General features: G+C 36.1%; 1 protein-coding gene across 1 annotated transcript; it reads left to right on the forward strand.

Moving 5' to 3' along the window:
- The first annotated feature begins 2,609 nt into the window (after nt 1-2,609).
- Nucleotides 2,610-9,080, forward strand: LOC149239884 (putative xyloglucan glycosyltransferase 9). The gene is made up of 5 exons (XM_089373568.1): nt 2,610-3,804; nt 6,559-6,867; nt 6,981-7,271; nt 7,363-7,479; nt 7,671-9,080. The coding sequence occupies exons 1-5, from the start codon at nt 3,067-3,069 to the stop codon at nt 8,313-8,315; spliced, it is 2,100 nt and encodes a 699-aa protein (XP_089229694.1). The 5' UTR covers nt 2,610-3,066; the 3' UTR covers nt 8,316-9,080.
- The last annotated feature ends 955 nt before the right edge of the window (nt 9,081-10,035 follow it).

Genomic DNA, 10,035 nt, shown 5'->3' on the forward strand with positions numbered 1-10,035 from the left:
AACATAATATAAAATAAATTTTGAAAAAACCATGTAACAAATTCAATATATAACATTAGTGTTAAAAATTTCCAAATACTAAATAATTGAAACTATCAAACAATACCTAAAATGTAATATTAATTTAAAAAAAATTGAAATTATCAAACAACACATATAATATAATATTAACTTTGAGAAAAAAGCGTAAGTTTTACATGTGAGATCCATTTTGATTATTTCCCAGAGAAACTTCCACACACCATGTGTTTCCTTTCAAACAAATTCCAAAGATGTTCCAGCGTAGACTTTACAAACTAAAGATAGATTTAATAACATAATATAAAGTTATAAAGTTAATTTTAAAAAACTATGTAGCAAATTCTATATATAACATTAGTGTTGAATATTCCCAAATACTAAATAATTGAAACTATCAAACAACACATATAATATCACAATGTATAAAATAATATTAACTTCTAAAAAAATAAAAATTTTACATTTCTTTGTGAGGGCGATTACATGTATAATATAATATTAACTTAATTTATTTTTTTCCCATGGCTTAATTTTAATGGATAGAAAGAGAACGTTCCATGGGGTAGATGACTCTTCACTCATTCAAAATATAAATACATGGTGCAGATGACTCTTTGCTCATTCAAAATATAAATGTATCTGATTCCAACAGATACTTCCACACACCCCAGGTCTCCTTTCAAACAAATTCTAGAGAAGTTGATGGTTTGGTATCCCCAACTAAAGTGATATTTGATAACAGAAGTGAGATTTAATAACATAATATAACATTAATTTTGAAAAATCATGTAAAAAAATTGATATATAATATTAATGTTGGATATTTCCAAATACTAAATAATTGAAACTATCAAACAACACATATAATATGATATTAATTTCGAAAAGAAACATAATTGAAACTATTAAACAACATTTATAATATAATATTAAATTAGAAAAAACATAAGTTTTAAATGTGACATCGATTTTGGTTATTTCCCAAATAAACTTCCACACACCATGTGTTTCCTTTGTACTAAAGTGAAATTTAATAACATTATATAACATTAATTTTGAAAAACAATGTAACAAACTTGATATATAATATCATTGTTAAATATTTTCAAATACTAAATAATTGAAACTATCTAACAACACTTACCATATGATATTAATTTTGGAAAAAATACAATTGAAACAATCAAACAACACTTATAATATGATATTAACGTAAAAAAAAATACAATTGAAGTAATCAAACAACACTTATAATATAATATTAGCTTCGAAAAAAACATAAGCTTTATATGTGACATCGTTTGATTATTTCCAACAAAAAGCTTCCACACACCCTGTTTTTTTTCAAAAATATTCCTGGTTTAACATCATACTAAAGTGAGATTTAATAACATAATATAACATTAATTTTGAAAAACTGTATAACAGTAGTGTTGAATATTTTCAAATATTAAATAATTGAAAATATCAAACAACACATTAGTATTGAATATTTCCAAATATTAAATAATTGAAACTAACAAACAATACATTAATGTTGAATATTTCCAAACATTAAATAATTGAAACTATCAAACTATCAAAGAAATTTCCACATACGATGTGTTTCTTTTCAAACAAATTCCAAAAAAACTTTTTAATTTACTAACATTAAATTTAATAACATACGATGTGTTTCTTTTCAAACAAATTCCAAAAAAACTTTTTAATTTACTAACATTAAATTTAATAACATAATGTAACGTTAGATTTTAAAATTTTGTGATTTTATATTGTAAATAATAACTTACTAAAATTAGATTTAATAACATAATATTAGTTACATCTCAAACTTTTGTAAATCTATATGGTAAATGAGAAACATTACTTTTGAAAAACTTTGTATCAAAGTCAATAAAAATATTTCCAAATACTAAATAATTAAAATGATATAATTTCGGAAAAAAATATAATTGAAACTATCAAGAAAACACATCAATTTTGACTATTTACGACGTAAACTTGCACACACCAAATTCCAAAAAAGTCCCTGGTTTGGCATGGACTCCGCGTACTAAGTGAGAGACGCTCCCGCTTCCCCTAGTTGGTTGCACCGACATCAAACCACGACCCCGCCGGCTGGATTGAGGTGAGATCGACAGAACGTCACGGCGCCGTCATTAGCCGTGGCATCAGCGCTTGACGCCGTGACTTCCACATACATCTTTCCATCCACGGGGACCCGATCAAATAATAATATTAACCGAAGAAAAAGTTGTCCACGTGGCTGACAGAGTCCATCCATGTATGTGAGGGGTTTCGGTTGTCGGCTTGCCTTTGACAGCCAGAGTCCAGCTATTGACGTGACGGGTCCCGATCGGCGCAACACGTGGCCAGTGAACAGTGGACTAACGGATTTCCTGGCCCCGCCACGTGACATTTAGTGCGTGTGAATCGCGGCCATAAATGGCGTTAAGTTAAAAAGTAAATAAAAAACAGAGTTTAGGGAAAAACAATTGTTACAGGGCCCTGAAGAGTTAAAAAATAAAAATTACCCTCGGGACGGTACAGAAATAAATGCTGCTGCGAGGATACATAAGTTAGTGCCATTTGCGTTTGATTTTGCTGGTGTGCTGTTGCAGGAGAATGTGGGATCGCGGGTTCGAACTTCGTGGAGTGTAGGGTTTTGGTTTGGAAAGAGGAGAGAAGGACGAACGAGAGGAGTAGGGAAGGGCAGTTATTGATTGCGTGCGCGCCTGGCTTATCGCATCTCGACATTCGCGGATCGAATCTCACAAACTCCAGGCGGCCTCCGCATTGCGAGATCGGCGCAGCTTCTATATAGGCGCGGCTGCCGATGGGTTCGTTTTCTATCAGTTAGAAGACGGAGGAAGCGGAGGAGGACAACGTACTTACTATTATTGTTGTCAAAAGTCTTTCCAACTTATGCCAAAGATTCATTCTTGCATTCACTGAAGTGAAAAGATCCAGGCTTGGGCAGAGTGCTTTTTCCATTTTTTGTTCATGTGACTCCCCGGGGGGTGGGGCGTCGTTTGGTTCTTATGTATGGCAACCAATTTTGAGTTTCAAGAATGGTGGAACAAGGAGAAGGAGATCCACAGGGGCACTTCCGTGGTAGTGAAAATGGAGAATCCAAATTGGTCCATGGTGGAATTGCAAAGCCCCGACGACGATTTCCAGCACTCAGATAAGCAGGGCCGGGGCAAAAATGCCAGGCAACTTACCTGGGTTTGGCTGCTGAAAGCCCATCGCGCCGCGGGCTGTGTCGCCTGGCTCGCGCAGGGGCTATGGAGCCTTCTCTCCGCCGTAAAAAGAAGGGTCACTTTGAACAAGAATCAAAATCGTGTGACAGAGGAGGACAAACCAGGGAAAAGTAAACTGTACAGAGTCATTAGAGGGTTTCTGTTATTTGCCATTTTGATGCTAGGGTTTGAGATTGCGGCTTATATGAAAGGCTGGCACTTTAGCCGCCCTCATTTCGACTTTTCTCCGTCGCTGGACTTGCAGGGCGTTTTGCATTCCATTTATTCTGAATGGGTATTTGTTAGGGCCACTTATCTTGCCCCTCCTCTTCAGACATTGGCCAACATCTGTATTGTGCTGTTTCTTATCCAGTCGGCAGATAGACTGGTGTTGGCGATGGGGTGCCTGTGGATCCACATCAAAAAGATTAAGCCGGTGCCTCAATTCGAATTCCCAAGTTCAGCAGCGGATTTGGAAAAAGGTGCATCAGCAGACTATCCGATGGTTCTGGTTCAGATTCCCATGTGTAACGAGATGGAGGTAAGCGTAAGCTTAAGCTTTTGTACTGCAATGTGGGTTCTTTTAGTCTCCTCAACCTACATTATGCAACAATGCGCGTGTTTTGTTCTGTATTTTAGAACAGAGGCTACATAACACTAGATTTGCAATTTCGATTTGTTTCATGTGTTCACAACTGTTTTTTTTATTGCATTTTGTGCTTTTTTATACATTTATAGGTGAAGCATAAAATGATACTAGACAGATATTGTATTGATCTGTTAGACAAACAAAAGCTACAGTGGGGAAACCTTTGCTACTGCTAATAGAGGGTTTCTAACAACAAGAAATCCGAGCTAATAACACGATTATATGATGCTTTGATAAAACTGTAAGTGGAGATTACATTACAACATTCAAACGGCAAACAGGTTTATGAAGAAGCCCAGAAACATGGAACTGTCCGTTTTTATTTATTTAATTTTCAGTATACCATGCTCCAGAAATAAGGAGCAGCAAATCAAAGCACGAACAGTAACATCTATTGTAAAGTGAAATATTGTTGATTGCTTTATCGAGAGTGATGGTACAGAGTGTTTCACAGATTTACAGTCCTTGCTCTCTGCCACTGGCAGCAAGGTTTCAGTGCTCCGTCTGTGTCTGCAGTTCTGTGCGACTGCAGCTTTATCTGCTCTTCGTCCCCACTCTCTTCCCTCCAGGGAACAGACATTATCAAAATCAAAGACGGAAAGTTTCGACCCATTTCCTTCAAACTGTCTTTTGATGACTCCTTTTGCCAATGTGGCTTCAGTGATTAGGTGGCTACAATTTTTGGACAGATCATCTATGGTGTGGATTTTTTTAGGTTGTTACTGAAAAAATACTAGTATATTAAAAAGGTCAAGTACTGTACGAGGCATGAATCTCTTTCCATCCAAGCTGGAATAGGCAACATATTTAACCGGGTACCATATTCCAAATGTCTGATGTTCTTGTAAAGGAAAAATCCATTGCAGCTACCTGAATCAATGTCGGTTTTTATTTTCATTGTCTTCTCTTTTTAGACTATGGCTAGAATGTGGGTTATGCCCAATTGAATCTGTGAGATTGTTCATCTCTCTCCATTGTTCAGTCATCCCATACACATTGACTGAATGGGGTATGGATTAGTGTACTTGCGGTATGCTACTTATTTGGGCCTTTTTCTCTCTTTTGGAGGTGTTAGCGAGCTGACCCGGAGGCTTGCAATGTTGGATATTTGTCCCTCTTCCATTCAAAAAATGACTTAGCTTGGCACTCTAAACTGAAAAATGATAAAATTAGTGTATGCTTAACTGAAAAATAATTGAATTAGTGTCCAGTCAGTGTCTGGGGTGTATTCTATGCCTCATACTGCTCACAAGTTATGTTGCAGTAAATATGATCCAGTGTTGTTTCGAAAATTTGCTTTATCTTGTTTTGATTATCAATGTTTCAATGTTTCTGACAATTTTTTTCTGCTTCTAATTCAGTAAATTTACAAAACTCACATATTGTGTTTGAAGACTGTTACTGAGTTTATGATTGACCTCTTTTTTTTTTTTTTTCAAATGTGTTGCTAAAACATAAGTTGATTCTATCTAGTGTCTACATATGGGAGATGGTGTAAACATGTAATTGTTGTGAGTACTAGGTTCTGATTGTTAGATATTGTATTTTTCCTGTTAAAACTGGTTCTGGTCTTCCTTAAATCTATCTACAGATGCGGGAGGACGGAAAATTGATTATGTATACCTTTTGTCACTCCCAAGTTCTGGTCTTTAGATCCCGTGATTCTTCTTCTGATGTCTAGTTGTTGTTGGTACTTGGTTTACTGTCTTTAGATCCTGTAATCTTTTCTTTTAAATGTGTGATTTTGATAGCACTTGGGGTTCTAGTGACAAAGCCACATAGATTTTTATTGACTTAGTCAATAACTTGTAGATTGGATCTTAAAAGACCTAGAAAATAATGGTCCGCCTAGGAGAATTTTCAAATAATATACTTCCATGGTCAATCTACAAGCATACTGTTTGTGAAGTCACTACCTTGTTTGGTTATTGGTATCGATTTTAGATTGGCCTCGGATGTTAGGAGTATCCCTCGCTTCTACATCCCTCCCAGGATCATGCAGCCAGAGTCCTTGTTGGATCCAGGGGACTGTGATAGCGAGCCAGTGCCACTGTTGCCCCCCTAGCTGTCGGCTATCAGACTCTGCCATTCTTGACATCATCAACCTCCAGCCCTGGACTTATTCATTTAGCCTTCTACATGATCCGGTTATATATACGTTTATGAGGCTATCCAATTATTGTATTCTTCTTTAAATTGCATTTCATTTTATTATAGATTTACATTTTGCATTTTCTAGGAGTTGTGTTTGCACTCGCACATTGTATTCGTACTGGTTGTATCCTTAAATCCCATTGACCCATTTATGGTGATTCATTGGACATTAATAAAATTATCTTATTTTATTGGGACAAACTTTTTTAGAGAGGACCCCAATTCTGTGGGTATTTATTAAAAAGACTGGTGTTTGTTTATTCTATCATGCATCAATTGATTATGTTAAATCTAACTTGATTCTGTTTTGTTGAAATTCTTTGCAATAGTAACGTTTGTAGGCTGGGTGCTTTGAAGTTTTGTTCAACCCCTATTGGTCTTTAATCTATTGTACTGCAACTGCAGACATACGGTATTGAGCAGAATTCCATATTGTTCAACAAGATTGCTAGAATTTGATTTCAACTTTCTTTCCTTTGTATTGTTTTGCAGGTTTATCAGCAATCTATTGCTGCAGTATGTAACTTAGACTGGCCAAAAGAACGGATGCTTGTGCAAGTTCTTGATGATTCGGATGATGTAGACGTGCAGTTACTTATTAAGTCAGAAGTGCAGAAATGGCAACAGAAGGATATTAACATTGTCTACAAACACCGAGTGGTCCGCACTGGCTATAAGGCTGGGAACCTTAAGTCTGCGATGGCTTGTGATTATGTGAAGGACTATGAATTTGTTGCCATTTTTGACGCAGACTTTCAGCCCAGTCCAGATTTTTTGAAAAAAACTGTTCCACATTTCAAGGTTAGTCTCTCAGTTGTGTATTACAGCAGCCAATCAAGGTTCTTATGTTGCCTCTAGTTTTTAAAGTGTTTTCTTCCTTTTATGATCAGTCTAAGCTCTTTGCCTAACTGTAGGGCAATGAAGATTTGGCTTTGGTGCAAGCAAGGTGGGCTTTTGTTAACAAGGATGAGAATTTATTGACAAGGTTGCAGAATATAAACTTGGCTTTCCATTTTGAGGTCGAGCAGCAGGTTAATGGTGTATTCATCAATTTCTTTGGTTTTAATGGGACTGCTGGTGTCTGGAGAATCAAAGCCCTTGAGGAGTCAGGGGGCTGGTTGGAAAGAACTACTGTGGAGGACATGGATATTGCTGTACGTGCTCACCTAAACGGATGGAAATTCATATATCTTAATGATGTTCAGGTATGGAATACATTTATGTATTGTCTTGTTGAGGATGTGATCCAGTATTTATGAATGGCGATTGTCTTATTACATATATCTGAATGTGCAGTGCCTGTGTGAGCTACCGGAGTCTTATGAAGCATACCGAAAGCAGCAGCATCGATGGCATTCAGGTCCAATGCAGTTATTCCGTTTGTGTCTACCAGACATAATCCGTTCTAAGGAGGTTGGTTTTAGTCCATAGTACATGCTTTTAGGAAAAATAAAACATTAAGGAGGTGCCTTTTACAATCTGCTTTATTGGTTATTTATGGGGTGAAGTTCTTGTAAGTTATTTATTCTGATTTTTAATTGCTGAATGAGTTTTCCTCTTGTTTCTTATTTGCAACTCTTTGCTCTTTTCTGTTGTGCCTGCAGATTGGTTTCTCGAAGAAGGCCAACTTAATATTCCTTTTCTTTTTGCTGCGAAAGCTCATTCTCCCTTTCTATTCATTCACTCTTTTTTGCATCATCCTTCCAATGACTATGTTTTTGCCAGAAGCTCAATTGCCATCTTGGGTCATATGCTATGTGCCGGCTATCATGTCATTCTTTAATATACTTCCTGCACCAAGATCGTTCCCTTTCATTGTTCCATATCTTCTCTTTGAAAACACAATGTCTGTAACAAAATTCAATGCCATGATCTCTGGGCTCTTTCAACTTGGCAGTGCTTATGAATGGGTGGTGACAAAAAAGTTGGGCAGATCATCTGAAGCTGATTTAGTTGCTTTTATGGAGAAGGAATCACATCCTCAATTAGAACACCCAAGGCATCATCGGGGTGTTTCAGAGTCAGGCCTGGATGTCCTCAACAAATTAACCGAACAGCAGCAGAAACAACCCTTTAAAAAGAAAGCCAATCGGCTTTATAGGAAAGAATTGGCTTTAGCTTTTCTTCTTTTAACAGCATCTGCTAGGAGTTTATTGTCTGCTCAAGGAATTCATTTTTACTTTTTACTGTTTCAAGGGATCTCTTTCCTCCTTGTTGGCCTTGATTTGATTGGGGAGCAGGTTAGTTGAATTCCACAGCATAAAGCTTGGGCAACCTCTTTACAAATTGCCTTGCCTTGTAATGTTCTTTGACACTAACTGGAGACCTGATTTTAAGCCAAGATTCAAGTGAGCACAACTTTGAATAAATGTCGCTGCAGGCCTAGTAATTTCAGGGTATGGTTTTGCAGATGTATTAAGAAGTTGGAGATATGAATATAGCACTTGATCATGCTGGGTAATATGGTGATGATGGGATCCTGAAAAGTGGTTAAGTTTAAGCCATCACCCTTTTGGGGAGTCAGAGTAACAGATATTTCACCAAATATTTGTATGTTTATTATGAAAGCAGCAGCCTTGTCATTCCAACGTCAAGTGTCACATTTTCATGGCTGATTATGCTCACAAGAAGTGATTGTGCACCAAGATAATATTATTCTGGGGTGTATTTATGACTGTGCGAATCACAATGGGAGTCTGCTCTCGAGAATTGGTAATGCCCATAGATTGTTGCCTACGCATGCCTCTGATGTATCTTAGATTTCAGTGCTCCAGCATAATTCTTTATTGTCTTCCCTATTCTTGTGATTCTGGGTCAATTTTTTTTATTGGAAACATTTTTTAATAGGTGCGAGCCTGATTAAAAGAGGTTTAGGGTGAATTGTCTACATTACGAAGTTCTTTTCTGGCCTATTTGGCAGATATATGTAGGCCTATTTATTGTTGAACATTAGAAGATGTATTCCATATTGTATATCCAATTGCACAGATGGGATAAACCAGAAAATTTGTTGACCTCTCTTTTGCCTAACCTCCTTCACATTTTTCCTTCGATTGTATTTGATTAACTTTGTGTGTTCATGTTCCCCTGCGCATCCAGATCAAATTTTTAATATAAATTGTGCAATTAGCATATCAACATCAATAGCTTCAGTAGCAATGTATATGTGAATGGGATCCTTTAAGCTTCAAATTTCAAATAGAAAAAAGCACAGCCGAAAACTGAATTTCAGTGTTTTTTTTTTAGGATGCCAAGTATTTTCGGGGTTTTATAAGCATACAAGTTCACTTGTTTTGATTTATTTATTAGGATAGATAGAGCTTGTCGGTATCTGTCATCTTGCTTCCTTAAATGATAATGTAATAGTTTGTTCATGTATCTTCCTAGATTTTAATGTAACTGAATTTTTGGAATTATATATAGAAACTTTCACTGAGAATTGCGTGTAGAATATGTCATTGCGTTGCAAGTATTTTAAAGGGGTATAAGCATTTGAAGTAATTTGAATATTGAAGCTGACATAGCTTACCTCTGATGAAGGTTATGGAAACGGAAAATGAGAATTTGTTGTTTTGGATGCTGAAATTCAGGGCTTTATGCGGTTCACATGTTAAGTAATTTTATTGTGTTGTTGGTTCCGGTAAACGTTGCCTGATTTACAGAAGCAAATCAAACCAGAAAATGTCATGGAAGTTTCTTTTATTTTGAGTACAATAGTTCTGGCAAACATTGCTGTTGGTTTAGGAAGCAAATCAAACCAGAAAATGTCACAGAAATTACTTTCTTGTTTTAAGTGCCATGGTTATGATAAAGGCTTTCTGTTTTTAGAAATGAAAAATGGTATGGAACTTTTTTATTGCTTTAACTGTCATGAAATTACTTTTCTTGTTTTAAGTGCCTTGGTTATGATAAAATTTTTCTGTTTTTAGAAACGAAAAATGGTATGGAACTTTTTTAATGCTTTAAAAT

This window comes from Pinus tabuliformis, chromosome 8 (genome assembly GCF_031772625.1).
Source record: "Pinus tabuliformis cultivar Carrire ecotype Pingquan chromosome 8, CPIR1, whole genome shotgun sequence".
Taxonomy (NCBI): domain Eukaryota; kingdom Viridiplantae; phylum Streptophyta; class Pinopsida; order Pinales; family Pinaceae; genus Pinus; species Pinus tabuliformis.

Excerpts from the sequence above, each read along its gene's own strand:
- LOC149239884 (XM_089373568.1), top strand. The coding sequence starts at position 3,067 with ATGGCAACCAATTTTGAGTTTCAAGAATGGTGGAACAAGGAGAAGGAG. Across the intron at positions 3,805-6,558 it reads CCATGTGTAACGAGATGGAG|GTTTATCAGCAATCTATTGC; the intron begins GTAAGCGTAAGC and ends ATTGTTTTGCAG. Across the intron at positions 6,868-6,980 it reads AAACTGTTCCACATTTCAAG|GGCAATGAAGATTTGGCTTT; the intron begins GTTAGTCTCTCA and ends GCCTAACTGTAG.